This window comes from Archocentrus centrarchus, chromosome 14, assembly GCF_007364275.1.
Source record: "Archocentrus centrarchus isolate MPI-CPG fArcCen1 chromosome 14, fArcCen1, whole genome shotgun sequence".
NCBI classification, from domain to species: domain Eukaryota; kingdom Metazoa; phylum Chordata; class Actinopteri; order Cichliformes; family Cichlidae; genus Archocentrus; species Archocentrus centrarchus.
The window spans coordinates 15,704,213-15,720,369 of record NC_044359.1 but is presented as its reverse complement, the minus strand read 5'-3'; the positions used below and the strand labels follow the sequence as shown (position 1 = coordinate 15,720,369).

The 16,157-nt window shown below is 39.2% G+C and overlaps 1 protein-coding gene across 1 annotated transcript in view; it reads left to right on the top strand.

Moving 5' to 3' along the window:
* gabra6b (gamma-aminobutyric acid type A receptor subunit alpha6b) overlaps positions 1–2,923 on the top strand; it is a 32,422-nt gene extending 29,499 nt beyond the window's left edge. Inside the window, exon 10 of the mRNA XM_030746539.1 lies at positions 1,884–2,923. Within this exon, the coding sequence (XP_030602399.1) occupies positions 1,884–1,896 (13 nt within the window). The 3' untranslated portion in view covers positions 1,897–2,923. The remainder of the gene's footprint in view (positions 1–1,883) is intronic.
* Positions 2,924–16,157: the final 13,234 nt, after the last annotated feature.

The window sequence follows — 16,157 nt, the reverse complement described above, 5'->3', positions numbered from 1 at the left end:
ATCAAAATCTGGGTTTACAGTGTACAAAGGTGGAATATTGGAGGTGTCACTTCATCAGCTTAAATTCAAATTCATGAGTTCTTCTAGAGGTAAGTCCTGTTATTCAGCAGCTATATTGAAACACATCTAGAAAGTTATTTTGGTAGTTATGTTGGAGCTGTATCTAAATGATATTTCATTTAAATGGTCAATGGGGCATTAAAAACTGCATGTACAGAATTTTTTACTTCTACCAGCATATTTGCAGTTACAAAATTATCCCATATATTTCATTTCACAGTTCTTTTAGAATTGTGTCTCACTTTTTTGTAATTCCATTGCTGCTGCCTCAAGCCTAAACTAGCAAAGACCACAGTCTGCCGTCCACCACTGCAAACTGTACAAACTATGCCACATGCCTAATGCACACTGTCCAGTTTAGCACACACTGATCGGTATAATTTTGAATAATATTACATTAAATTATCATTTAATTTGCTGTCAAAGACATTTCATGATATGAAATTACCAGCTTAAGCAACACATAGTGTATCGATCTGCTGAAAGCTAATATGACTTAGGCCTAGGCTTTAAAATACCAATTTACCAAAAATCACATGGTGTGCAGCACTTACCTTTGAAATTATCTCTTAGCCTCCTCTCCTGTCCTCTATTTCTTCCATCTATCTCAACCTGAAGTGTGACATTAACACATATTAACTCTTTATTCTCCCTGGAAAATACAACAATTGTAAGCACATTTTGTACCAAACTGCACAGAAAACTTCTTGTCTATAGTGATTTGTTGAGATGTTTGAAAAGTTTCACTTGAGTTTATCTGCCACCTCAAAAAGTTATTTTGTTAAAGTTTGCTCCTCTTGAGTAGTGCTCGCTCGATGCTGAAGTACCGAAGTACAGCTAGTGTAAATTTATTGACATCTGCAGCATGAATGCATGACAGGCTTGTTAGTGTTTTGTATTAAAGTGCCCATCAGATTTATTTAGTCATTAACTGAAGGTGCTGGGATGCCATTTCAGATCATTCCAGCCTACTTTAATCCCTGAGTGTATTGTGTATTGCAAAGTTGTGACAATAAATCAGCATTAATCAGTATACAATTCTGCATTTGTGGTCGCACACCAATGTTATATACTTGTGGCTGAAATATCATGACACTGTGGTCAAACATCTGTGTCTACTGGATATGCAAATGCTGAATGCCTCATTTTAATCTATCACAGCATAGGAGAGTTCAAGGTTGTTGCTCTGGCACATTTGGCAAATGTAGTTTTATGTCAAAGACAAAAAAACTACACGTGCATACTGAAACTATTAAAGAATTGGTTTAAATTTATGCATCAAAAAGAAAATAACAAAAAAAACTTAGCCTTTCTACTCTGAAATGCCTCCCCAAATCTCTAGCGACCAAAAACACACATAAAACTTTTGCCATCAGCCATGTAAAAGTTCTCTGGCTAAAAATGACTCTCAGTGCTGTCAAAAGTGTCTCCTGCTTCAACACATCAGGCAGAGATGGTAAGGTGTAAACTACCTGGCTGTGTTTCTCACTTGGGTTTCACAGAGTCTTTGAGGACAACAGTAGCAGTGAGACACTGAATAATTTCACTTTTAAATTCAGGCTGGAATGGATGCTAGGCTTTACAGAAATACTTAACCAGAACATGCAGTTGCTTTATACCAGTGTACATTTGTTCTTGTATTCAGGCACATATGGACAGATGTGAATTTGAATAGGTATGCATGTGTAGGTGTCTGTATGCATATATTACTATACTTGAATGTGATAAAATATGAAATCCAGTCTTCCTGATGCATACATAGTTGAGTTTTTTTTTTTTTTTTTGGACTAATTCTACCTTTTCTTCTTGTTTTTGTCTTGCAGGGATACCGTCTAAACCTAGGGTTTGTTCTCCTAGAAGTCAGACACACATTCACACATGCATATTCAGATATATCTTTATCAGCATTTATCAACATTAAAACCAGCGACCACTGAAGTGAACAAGATTAATCAGTTAATTTAAATGCAGCACTCTTCTGGGAAACCTTGGTCTCTGGCATTCTTATGGATATGACTTTGACTTGAAATGCCTACCAAACACACCCCACCAATGCAGGAATGGCTTGAAGAGCATGACAAAGACAAAAGATAACAGTCCCCACGGCCTATTCTGATGAAGCATGAGTGGAATTCTCCAGAACAAGCCACAAATTCACAGAAGATACACTCTTCAGACATCAGATACAGTACCAGAGGATACCCAAGAGATCCCATGTCCATACCCCAACATGTCAGAGCTATTTTTGTAGACCAAGTGGAATCTAATATTAGGCGTGTGGATTAATTGTTATGGCTGATTTGATATACATTTATGAGATGCAAAAAAAAAGTTTTACATCTCTGCCTATCAAAACAAAAACAAAAGCAGCCCCCAAGGAATTAATTAATTAAATCCTTGTGATGAGCAAAACTGCTTCCAGTGCTCCTACTCTATTTACCTTTCCAAGGAGCCAACTCAAGGAGACAAGTAGAGTTGGTGGTAAGTGACAGTTGGGTTGTTGTGGTCAAAATCTATCTTTGAATGTACTGTGAGCACATTGTAACCCAATCTGGATCATTCGTGCCAAACACTTTCCCTTAAACATCTCAAGGTGATTGCAGAATTTGAAAGTCTGAACCTGGAGTTACACAGTGCACAAAAGAAAAAAATAAAAGAAGAACCATGATCCTGGTCATGCTCCTGACCATGTGCCACCCATTTGGAAATTGCAGTCCCTTCCACTACAGATTGCCATTTGTCTGGGATGTATCTGGCCCAGCTTTTATCATAGTTATGAAAATTTTGATGAGATCTGGTTTAAATAATCCAGAAAGAATACCCAAGAATATTCAAATATAAATTTTAGAATAATTTACTATGTTTACTTCTAAGGAGAATCAGAGCAGCCACATATCAGGATTGTAGGTTATCAAACTTTTTTTTGTACTTCCAACAAATATAATGCTAATCCCTTTATTCAGATAAGGAACTTTATAAGATCTGCTCAGCTTTCTGACTTTCAGGTGGTTGCAAATATAAGTAAACATAGAGTAGAAAGATGCCAGACAAAGACTTCAAGGCCACCAGTAAAAATTATTCATCATGCTACAGAGGAGAATCACTAAGCTTGGCCCATTGAAGCCTTCATAACAGAAAAGCAGATCTACACTCTAAAAAGTGTATATGCTTTAGCTGTGGCAGAAATGGAAAAAAAGAAAAAAAGCCATCTATCCATTTTCTTCTGCTTACCTAGGGCTGGGTTGCGTGGCACAGAAACCCAGACCTCCCTCTCCCCTGCCACCTCCTCCAACTTATTTGACGGAACACAGAGGTGTTCCCAAGCCTGGGTCTGCCTGTGGGTGTCCTGGGTCTGCCCCAGGGCCTCCTGCCACTATGCCCAGAACACCTCACCCAAGAGGCACCCAAGAGGCAAACTAATCAGATGTCCGAAACCTCAACTGGCTCCTTTCAATGTGGAGGACTAGTGGCTCTACTTTGAGCTTCTCAGATGATTGCACTCCTCACCTTATTTCTAAGAGAGGTCATCCACACTTCAGTGGAAGCTCATTTCCACCACTTGTATCCATTTTGGACATTACCCAAAACTTGTGACCATACTGTAGGTGAGGGTGGGGATGAAGATTTACTGGTAAATGGACAGCTTTGCTTTTATGCGCAGCTCTCCCTTGTGGACCAGTGCAGCGTCCACATCACTGCAGCCCCAGCCGCAATCCATCTGTCAATCTACTGCTTCCTTCTCCCCTCATTCGTGAATAAGCCCCCAAGATACTTAAACTCTTCCCCTTAGGGCAGCAACTCATCCCTCACCCGGAGGTGGCTCTCCACCCTTTTCTGAATGAGGACCATGGCCTCAGACTTATAAGTGCTAATTCTCATACCTGCCACTTCACACTCAGCTGTGAACAAGTGCGAGCTGGAGGTCACCACCTGATGAAGCCAACAGGACCACATCATCCACAGTCCACAAAGCACATGTAAACTGGATGGGTAAACTCCCACGCACAATCGAATATCCTTGATAGGATAACGAGCTGGTCCAGCATTTCATGACCAGGATTAAAACCACATTGTTCCTCTTGAATCTGAGGTTTGACTAACAGGCGAACTCTCCTTTCCAGCACCCTGGCATAGACCTTCCTGGGGAGTCTCAGGAGTGTGATCCCCCGATAGCTGGAGCACACCCTCTGGCCCCCCTTCTTAAAGATGGAAACCATAATCTCAGTTTGCCAATCCAGAGCCACCGCCCCAAATCTCCACATGATATTGCAAAGGTGTGTCAACATCCAGAGTCTTCAGGAACTCAGGGCGAATCTCATCTACCCCAGGGGCCCTGCCACCAAGGAGTTGTTTAACTACATCAGTGACCCCCCACCACCACCACCACCACCACATCCCGAAGGCATGTCAGGTGTGTCAGTGGGATCAAAGGAGGTCCTGGAAGTATTCCTTCCACCACCTGACTATATCCTCAGTTTAATTCAGCAGTGCTCCACCAGTACTGTGTGAGTAGAGCACTGCTTTCCCCTCCTGAGTCAGCTGACAGTTTGCGAGAATTGCTTCAAGGCCATCCGAAAGTCTTTTTCCATGGCCTCACCGAACTCCTGCCACACTGGGGTTTTTGCTCCGGCCACTGCCCAAGCCGCGTTCCACTTGGCCTGCTGGTATTCATCAGCTGCCTCCGAAGTCCCACAGGCTAACCAAGCCCGAAAGGACTCCTTCTTCAGCTTGATGGCTCCCTTCATCTCTGGTGTCCATCATCAGGTCCGTAGATTACCACCATGACAGGCACCAACCACTTTGCAGCCGCAGCTCCGTGCAGCAGCCTCAGCATGGGCAATGCGGAACATGGTCTATTTGGACTCCTCCTTTGGAATGTTGTTGAAGTTCTGCCAGAGGTGGGAATTGAAGATCTCATAGGCTGGGGTCTCTGCCAAGCATTCCCAGTGCACCCTCACTATATGTTTAGGTGTGTCAGGTCTTTCCAGCATCCTCCCCCACCACCTGATCCAACTCACAACCAGGTGGTGATCAGGTGACATCTCAGCTCCTCTCTTCACCCGAGTGTCAGAACATACGGCTGCAGATCTGATGATACGATTACAAAATCAATCATCGACCTGTGACCTAGGATGTCCTGGTGCCACGTGCACTTATGGACATCCTTATGTTTGAACATGGTGTTTGTTATGGACAATGGTTTGCACTGAAGTTCAATAACAGAACATCACTCGGGTTCAGGTCAGGCAGGCCATTCGCCCCTCCGGGTCTCACTGTCATTTCCCAAGTGAGCACTGAAGTCTCCCACTAGGACGATGGAGTCACTGGAGTCAGTAAGGAAATCAGTCTCCTCTTCAGGAGATGCCCAATACACACTGCAACCAACCCCTACAGCGGGTGGTGGCCCTACAGGTGGGCAAGCCCACATCACTACTATACACCCTACTATAAGAGTTGTTGGAATCGCTCTTTGACTGGCCCCTTACCCAGGACCAGTTTGCCATGGGATACCCTACCAGGGGCCAAAAGCCCCAAGAGAAAAAGCCCCTGGGATCACTGGGACACATAAACCCAAAGTGTGAAAGTAGAAATATGAAAAAAATTAAATAAAATAAGACAGGTGTTATCAGGAGTCTACAGGTGGACAAGATACAACATTTATGCACATCTGCAAAATTTAAATCAGTTTTAATTTTTATGGATATGCAGAACTTTATGATCACCCCGAATTTTCACACAATCAAGAAAAATCTTGCCAAGCTCTCTTTTTTGGTTCCTCAGTACATTGTATTTCATTTTGCTTTGAGAGCAAATATACCTTCTCCTTTTGCCAACTTGACCAGGGAGCTCAAAGGCATGTTGGCCCCAGGTTCTGGAATAATTTTAAACAGGAACTACATCTCTCTGTCACTCTTATTTATCCATTTCAAATCTCTGAGATTTAACAAAAATATATCCATTAAGACTGGATAGGGCAGGACCTATTATTGCAGAGCCAGAGGTATAGCATCCACACAGAGCCACTTTGTTGTATGTATTTGTTTTCTGTGTGCATGCAATTCACAAGCATTTCCAGACATCAGAATGATTTTTCATCCATGTTTGAAATAACATATTCCCTGCCCTGGTGTTTAGAACACATGTAAGGGAATAAGTGTACTTGTCCTGATCCATCCATTGTGACTGACTGACTGAATTGCAGGAACTGTCTTATTGCCAGCTCTACTTTCCACTCTTCATTTTTTCCCCCTTCCAACACTATTTTTTGGTTCATTGGCTTAATTTTCCTCTGCTGGAGTACAGAGGATGTGAAGAAAAATCTTCAAAGGGTTTTGATGGTGTGTTCCACAGATTCATTGGCTGCACTGAATATTTACTGTCACATGCAGAAGCAGATGGAGAAACGTGTGCATTTTAAAACACTAAAACATGCACACATACAACTTACTTATGCTTTATGTTTGCCATGATTTGGGGTCAGTTTATATGCCCTAGATGTCCTACAGATATAAATAAAGTCTGAAGCATCAGTTCATTATTTAACTACCACAAACTAACTTGTTTCTACAAGAACAAGGGAAAGCACACTGGGGAAAATATGTTTTCATTTCCGCTTTGCCAGAAAATTATTTAATTATAAGTTTGAGCCACATTGTTGGACTAAAAGCAATACACCTAAATACAGCACTGAATATACAAAATTAATTTTAAAAAATGTAGTAGTGTCTCATATCAGATATTCTTAAAAAGAAAAAATGTGTAATCCATTACTGACACATTATCTGTAACCATTTCATACACTGGAGTCTTTATGGGGCCTGGCAACAACCCCCTTTTCCCAGAGAATATTTAGCTCTTTATATGCCAATGTAAGCATTTTCTTTTTCATTAGTTCTTTTTTTTTTCTTCTTCTTTTTTCATAATTTTAATTGAACTTAAAGGGTTCCTGCATTGGTTGCCAATAATTTGTCAAGATGACAGCTATTGCTCACGTTTTTTCATTAAAAAGCAGCGGAAATAGAAAATTAAACCTATCATCAGCAATTATACAAAATACCAAAACATATTCATTAATAATCCAATTATGTGGATTAGCATATGATTATGCAGTGTTTCCAATTAAGTAATAAAGATAACATGTTCAAGACATGTAGTGTCTACATCTAAGCTGGTATGTTTACTTCCTCATGGCATACAGCATGCACAAAGGGTGTTTCATGTAAGGTGTCACTTATTAACAAAGATATATGAAAACATATACACACACACACATAAAAAAAAAAAGTGACTACAGCACCAAAAGATTGTTTGAAGTATGAAAACTGTGTCTGTTCAGTGGCTGTTTGATATTTGAGTTTCATGAAAACACAATTTATGTTGAATTTAATTTGTCCCTGTCTTCTTATTCAGTCTGGAATATTTAATTTTGAAATAACAGAAATAACAGGATGTTTATTAATATTCAACCATTTTTTGTGATTATTGAATTTTATATGAGCATTTGTGAACAGTCAAGGTAGAACTCAGTTCAAAAACACAGATATAATAAATAAATAATGCAAAAGGATAATAATATGCAATGCAACAACAAAAAATGCAATAATAATTAATTTGAACCCTAAGGTTCAGATCCATTTTTCAAAACCTTTCTATTCTCTAATGTTGCAAAGTTTTCATGAGCTATTTTCAAACTAGCATTTCAAGTACATTAATATTAGAAGGTTGTCAAATTTCCTAAATATGAATACTGCCAAGGATTATAACTAGCTGTTTAGTATGCCATCACTGCATGGTATGACCACAGTTGCCATTAGGTTAGCCACTTTATTATGGTTAGGCAAAGATCCTATTTCTACTTTAATAAGTTTGTAGGTCTCTGAAAGGATGAAATATTAAGTATTCTACATGAAAAATCTGAGATTCTAGGCAAATTGCGCTTGAGCTCTTCATTCAGTTGACACTGAAATAAAGTGGAATTGTGATGTAGGATCTTTGTAAACTGATTTTCAAAGATTTGCTCATTCTTAAATCTTTTAATTTATTTTCTTCCACATGTCAAATTGAGGACTAAAATAACAGTGATACCAATCTCTATGAACTGCCCTTGTGTCTTCTTTCTTTCCCTACTTTATTCATCACCCTCCTCTCCTCTGTCTATGAGGCAGAGGCTGAGGACATGGGACACTGCAACCCTTAATGCCCTGTATGTATTGTGGGACTGCCAGTGAAATCAGACTGCTACTGAACTACTGGCTCAAGTGGAGCCTCAGAGAACTGACTTTCTTCCACCTCCAGCAGTGACTGAGCATTTTTTCTGCAGAATAATATTCAGTCAAATAATCAGTGTAAACAGTACTGAGAATGTGTGTATACGTCTGTCTGTGTGGATGAGCACTTTTTCTATATGACTGAACTTGTATACACTTACCTACACCTAGCTGCAAGAACAACATCTGCATGAACTCTGACCCTTTATGTGTTTGTTAGGGTTGTTGAATGTAGAAGGTAATGAACTCTATGTTATATAGAATTCTATTGCTCTGGTGACTGTGGCCATTCATTGGCCTTTAGTCATTTGGTTTCCACGGGCATGACCTTATTGATTCTTTATCAAGCTTTTTTTTTATTTGCCTAGAAATCACACATTAGAAGACAATGAATGCCATATATTGTTATCTTCTTGTGTATATTTTGTGAATATTATTAACTCTTTCTGTACAGTATGTGTTCCTACTGTGTGACCCTGCTCGATAATCATCTGCATAGTATTAACCAGTTGTACTTGTTTTACATTTTCACAATTTAGTTCTTCCTATTTTTCTCCTTTCTATATTGTTCCCAATTCATTTTTATTGTCATCTTTTACAAAAGATAATATTTCCATATCTTTAGTTCCTCTTTTGTCAATAACTTACCCCTACTCGTTTTCCCATAATGATTGTATATTGCAATGTTCAATAAAATCAGATTATGCATAATATATATTCATTTAGTCTGAGTCATCACTCAAAGTGCAGACTTTGAAAAAAAAATGGGTGAACAACAACCTGCTAGCTGGTGATGACAGTATGACAGTACAATTTTGAACCATTCCTCCTTATAAAACTACTAATATATTTCTGGCATGTCTTAACTGAACAACCCTCTGAGGTCATGCCACAGCATCTCACTTGGGTTGAGGTCATGACTCAGACTTGACCACCTTGACCAAAACATTCTTTCTCCTTTTCCAACCATTCTGCTGTTAATTTGCATCAGGTAATTACAATATTGCATCACCCAACATTTCCTAACTTTTAGATCATACACTGCTGCTGTGTCTTAAATTCATTATTCCCTCAATGATTCCAAAATGTTCAGGGCCTGAGGTAGCAAAACAGGCCCAAACCATGATGCTCCCTCCACCATGCTATGCAGTTTTGATGGGATTTTGGTATTGGTGTGCAGTGCCTTTTTTCCCCTCTAAATGTAGTGTTGTGCAAGTTCTGTAGATTTCTTACATTTTTTCAGTTCTTTTCAGATGCAAGCTGTGCTCTCACTATGCTCTTTTGAGGGAAGCTCCTGAATTTCCTCTGCTTGTAGACAGTTTGCCCTATTGTGGACTGATGAACACCCTTCTGTAGAAATGCCTTTCTAACGCTATACTAGCTTGATGCATCTATGTAATGCTTCTTTTAAGGTCTTCTGAAAGCTGTTGTGATCGAGACGATTTAATACCAGAATTGGGCTGTTCTCAAACTTAGCATGTATTTTTTATAAGGAGGGAAATCTTTACAAACCTCATTTAAAATTGCCTCAAATTAATCAGAACACATGACTTCAAGTAGCGTTTGAAGAGGTGATTAACAGAGGTTCATCTACTTTTTTTTTTTTGGCCTGCACCATGAGTGATTATTCTGGGTGTTCAATAAAGGCATGGCAAAATTACAACTGTTTGTGTGTTATTAGTTTAGTCAGACATTCTTTGGAGCTCTTCTGATTGCAGGATTTTGAAGATACAATCTTGTTTGTAAGGCTTTTAATATTCAATTTATATAGTTCTTCTCAGCAGGATATTTTTTTTCATATTTTTGACAATTTTCATTATATGGAATGTTTGTAAAGTCTTTCATCAAAAAAAATACCTTAAATTAGATTTCTTGTTGACGGAGTTTATTAATGCAACTAGTTTCATTTGTTTCTTTTAACCACATTATATAAAGATGATAACTTGCAGGTCAGCTGCTGTACAGTCATTCCTATTGAATTCACATTTACTCATCGACCCCTTTGTCAGGTATATCTGTTCAACTGCTTATTAATGCAAATGTCAAATCAGCCAATCACATGGCAGCAACTTAATGCGTTTAGGCATGTAGACATTGCTAATCTTACTGATAACTGATTTAAATATTGCAGAAGTGCAAACCAGGCATCAGAATAAGGAAGAAAGGTGACTTAAATGAATTTGAATATGGCATTTTTTTCTCCACACAATTATCTCTAGGATTTACAGAGAATGGTTCAAAAAGGAGAAAATATCCAGTGAGTAGCAATTCTCTGGGAAAAAAAAAACCTTGCTGATGCCAGAGGTCAGAGGAGAATGGCAAGACTGTTTTGAGATGATAAGAAAGAAACAGTAACTCAAATAACCACTCGTTACCACTCGTTACAACCAAGGTAAAGGAGATGGGCTACAGCGTCGGAAGACCACACCCAGTACCATTCCTGGCAGCTGAGAACAGAAAACCGAGGCTGCAACCAAATTTGGACAACAGAAAATTGGAAAAAAAAAATTGCCTGGTCTGATGAGTGTTCATTTCTGGTGAAACATTCAGATGGTAGGGTCAGAATTTGGTGCAAAAAATATGAAAGCATAGATCCATCCAGCATTGTATCAAGAGTCCAGTCTGGCGGTAGTGGTGAAATGCTGTGGGGGATATCGGGCCCCTTAGGTACAATTGAGAATTGTTTAAATGCTATAGCCTACTTCAGTATTGTTGCAGACTATGTCCATCCCTTTATGATCACAGTGTACCCACCTTCTGATGGCTGGTTCCAGCTATCGGAAAAACACCATTTCACAAAGCTCAAATCACCTTAAACAGTTTTTTGACCATGAAACTGTCGTCACATCTCGATCCAATAGAGCACCTTTGGGATGTGGTGCATCAGGAGATTTGCATATTGGATGTGCAGCCAACAAATCTGCAGCAACTGTGTGATGCTATTATGTCAATATGAACATGATCTCTGAGGAATGTTCCCACCACCTTGCTGAATCTACACCACAAGGAATTAAAGCAGTTGTGAAGGCAACAGGGAGTTCAACCTGGGACTATCAAGGTGTACCTAATAAAGTGTCTGGTGAATGTAGCATGTTATGACAAAAAGGTAGAGAAATTATTTATGGTGACTCACTCACACATGTATGTAATTCACTCTCAGTATGGTCAACTCCATCAGTGGGTTATGCTACAGTAAACTACAGCTTATGACACTGCAAACAGGTAAGCAATCATGTTTAGACATATAATATACAAGCATGAACACACATACAGACAACGCAAAGCCTGGTGTAGGTGATTTTTTTCTTTAAACAAAGCACCATAAAAACATGCACCTTAACCTCTATCACACTCTCTACTGTCTCTGCATTTCAGCTTCTCTACATTAAGCGCAGCTGGCAGGCAGAAATAACCCGGACTCGGGAGGAAAAAAGTAAATTTTATTATCCAACTTCCTCTTCTGTTTAGATGGTGCTTCTGAGACCTGTCTTAGTCTTGGTCACAGCAGCCAATCACAAAAGGGTAGAGTGCCATCTATTGGCGTATTCGCTACCCTCTCCATCACCACCTATCCACTCTCCCTCCCCCCCGCAGGCACACAGGCGCACAGCTCCTACACACTGACTCACCATATGTTTTTACACACGCGCAGAGAAAAATCACAGTTTGAGCACACACTCTAACCACGCACACACAAAGACTGACATGTGGAAATATCTAGTTTTGTTTACATATGAGGGTGCACACAGTTGCAAGTACACACAGTTTCATACATTTGTTAATACTAATAAACACAACACAGCAACAATCCCTAAAGAAATTAAAGCACACAGCAAAATATTTTAAAAATATAAGAAATATTTTACAAATTCATTTTAAAAATATGTACATAGTAAACAGTGAATAAGCTATCAGTGTTTAAAGTAACAAGAAAGATTGTTGTGAGTATTTGTGATTGTACGCTTACGTTGCTTATTATTTCATATCAGTATGTTATTGATTGAATTTTAATACCAATAAGGATGGTGTTATCAAAATATTTTCATTTAAATTAATCAGTTTTGGTGCAGAAAAGTGTAAGTGCACCTGCTTTGTTTGGATGTGTGCATGTACAGTATCATTTCACTTCATCCAGTTAAGCTGTTTGGTTTTCACGGTCATGGGGGATGTGAACTCTTGAAGGTAGAGCTGTTAGAACAAGGATAATATGTGTAGGTAGCGAAAATAGAAGGCAGCTTATTCTGCTGACCTTTGACCACTGTGAAAAAAAAATGTTTATTTACACCCACAGGCTGACGCGTTCAAGTAAACAAATGCTCCTTCTATGCAGACATCCTAGCAGCAAATAGAGTGAGCAAAGTTGGGCAAAATGTAGCTGTGTCTCAGTGCTCCTGACAATTTCCACAGCACTGTCAGCAGGCACCATATTAACCACATCAGATTCACTCAAATGCCAGACTGTCACATGCAGTCTGATTCATCATCTTTCCACACTGTCAACACATGAGAAAAAGACGATAGAGATCCAGAAGGAGGGAGTGAGCGAGGGGAAGTAGAAACAGAAAGGTGAGGGAAATGATCCAAAGATGCAGAGGTGAGAGAAAACTGGATAGTGGATAATATGGCAAACCAGTAGGAGTGAAATATAATAACCAGAAATAGGGAGGGGGATAGTGGAATCAGATAAAAGATGAATAAATAGAAGCGGCACACAAGCAAACCTCAAGCCCTCTCATGCCTGACGAGGCAAGCTGGTGCTCAATAAGAAATGCAACAGCACAAACCAGCCACTAACCCGGGAACTCTGAGTGTCACACAGATGGGAAACAGTCTCAGGCTCTCTCTTCCTGTCTCTCCTTCTGCGACGGAGCCACGGACACACTAACTGTGCTGTTTTGTGTGGAGGTGCTTGCTGAATCTCATTCCATTTTGTTCCATCTCGTTTTCTTCTGAAGGATGTAATATAGTTTCATGCACACAGATCTCCAATTCCATTTTCTGCTCAGTAACAGTACAGTACATGAAGGTTTGGAGGCTTCACTTGATGTGGAGTATTTTGAATGGAGCCATCACCAGGCGTATCACGTTTTAGCTGTTGTACATATGGAAATATATAAGCCTGAAGTGTTTGAGAGCACTGATTCAGCAAGGCTTTTGTGGCCCTTTTCAGTGTCTCTTTTATCAACCCAAAGAGAAAACCCTCAGTGTTTAATGATATTATGCAATGTGTCACAGTGCAAAATGTAAATGAGGTCTAAAGAGGCACATTAGGGCTAGAGTGACTTTCTGTCACTTGTTTCAAAATAATTTCGAACAGGAAGAGAGTGCTTTGTAGAGTGATGATGATATACACCTAAATTACATCTTTTATTATCTGCTCATTTTTCAAATATGGACATTTTTACAAAACTTAGAACACTTCACAACGAAAACATTACAAAAATAACACATCAGCAGGAAGAATGTCTTTTAAATTTGATTATACAGGTGGATGTAAAATAAGATCAAAAGTAATACTGAAATTTCAATGAGAAAATTCTGAGACAATTCAATTACTGCATTTGTTTTGTTTTGTTTTAGTTTTAGTTATTTTATTGATATTTGCCTCGTGATAAGGTGACAACTCTGTTCATCTGTGTGACAAATTATTGGTGATTTATCTGATTGATTTTTTTCAAATCTGGATTTTAAAATCAGCTGTCTTAATGCAGAAATGTACTTTATATGATAGTTAGTTCTAGTTTCTAGAATTGATCTGGTGAGCAATCCCTGATCTTGGGGGCGATGCACCCCCAGCCACAGGTGGTCACAATCTAGTGTATTCCTATTGCTAGTCCCCAGCCCGGATAAATGGGAAGGTTGGGTCAGGAAGGCCATCTAGTTTAAAAATGTGTACCAAATCAGAAATGCAGAGCCATCCAGTGTGGTGATCCCTTGAGAAAAAAGGGAGCAGCCAAACTTACCTTTTAGCTCTAGTTTTTATACCATCATGAAATATTGACACAGTATCAAGATCTAAAGGTACAGGGGTGATTATTAAGAAAAAATATGCCTTTGATTTAATATCCATCCCCCCCAAACCACCTGCACGCACACACACACACACACACACACACACACGCACGCACACACACACACACACACACACACACACACACACACACACAAAACTAATATATTTGTGGAGCTATTACAAAATGCAACCTGGATGTTCAGAGGGTCCCAGCAACCTTCCTGCTTAATTGATGTGGGCCTGCTACATCATGGTAGGGTATACATGCAGACACAGTCTCGTTGAAAATATACTTCTTGGTTAATTTGATGAAGATCCTGTTCTGATTAGACCTGCACACTGAGAACAGTTAAAAATAACCACAGAATCTGTGACTAATGACCTCCTTCAATACACCCCAGTGCCCCTCACATATCTGGAACAGAAACATCATGCTATGAAGATGTGGGGCTTCAAAGCATTTTTAGCTCATTTACGATTCTCTTTTAACAAAATTGCACTATTGTGCCTTTGCATAGTATGTGTTTTAGTCAACATAGTAAGTCAAATTTGAAAGCAACTTCATCTTCAAAAATCCCACATGACAGTAGATCCTGTCCCATGCTGAGCCTATCCTCCTTCAAAAAACCAACCTCATAGGTCCTCAAGGTCGTTTTTGCAAGCAAATTTTTCTACTGAACTTAAGCACTCTATACAACATGCTTCATTCACACCCATTCATAATTTCAATATTTTACCCAAGGATACTTTGGCATGTGGACGGGAGCAACCAGGGATTGAACCAACAAGCTTCCAATTAGTAGATGACCTGCTCTACTTCCTGAGCTACAGTCGCATTATGTTATATGACACACAAAACCACATGTAGGGGGTGCTCATTTTGGAAATGCTCATATGGATCGTTTTGGAACAAACAACCAATATTGTGGATTGGAGGACATATTGCCCATGTCTGTTTATGTCTGGTGAAAAGGTCTAAATAAAAGTTAGCATAGTTTTAATCTATTTTATTACATTTATGGCGAAAAAAAAAAGTAACAAGAAAAATAGACATCAAAGCTTTTATACAACATCTAAAGTCAGAACAAACATCTTTACTATGTTTTAATAATGCTTGTCCACACTGGACATCAACCATCCTTCTTCTATTGTAAAGACTTTCTTCCACTAATTTTAACAGTGCGTTAGTATGTTCATGTGCCAGCTGTTGTGGTGGTGTCTTTGGCAAATATGTTAAGAAAAAAAAAATGTGAGAAGAGAAATTAGAATGCTGTTCACATTTGTTCAGAATGTATAAATATAAAACCAGACTTGAAATATATTTTCCCTTAAATGCATTAAGCTTTATCAGTATGTCAGCATATTGCTAAACAGTATCCTGTGCAATATTCATTCAGATACCACCACCACCACCACCTGGGCCCTACTTAAACCAAAGCATTGTTGTAACCACTTTTGGCAGTACAAATAGCTACTGCTTTTGTTGCCTTATTGGCATGGAGATGTAGTGCACTCGTCGGCATTCTAAAACTGGTTCCTATAAAGTCTCTGCATAGCAAATCCTTCAAGTATATCATTACAATTCTTCTCGATACCATAGCAACTGAGCTTTTTGTAATGCAGGTGCAGTGGGAGTCTTTAGAGAGGACAGCAGGGTAGCGATGGCTGGGTCTCCTACACTGACAGGTGAGAGGTTACATCTCAACTACTGCATCAGGTCTAAACTTTCCTCTAACAAATTACTCACAAGTACACATTTCTATCATATTTGGTGTTGCTTCAGTCCCATGTCAAAGACACAAGCCATACTGTATGCT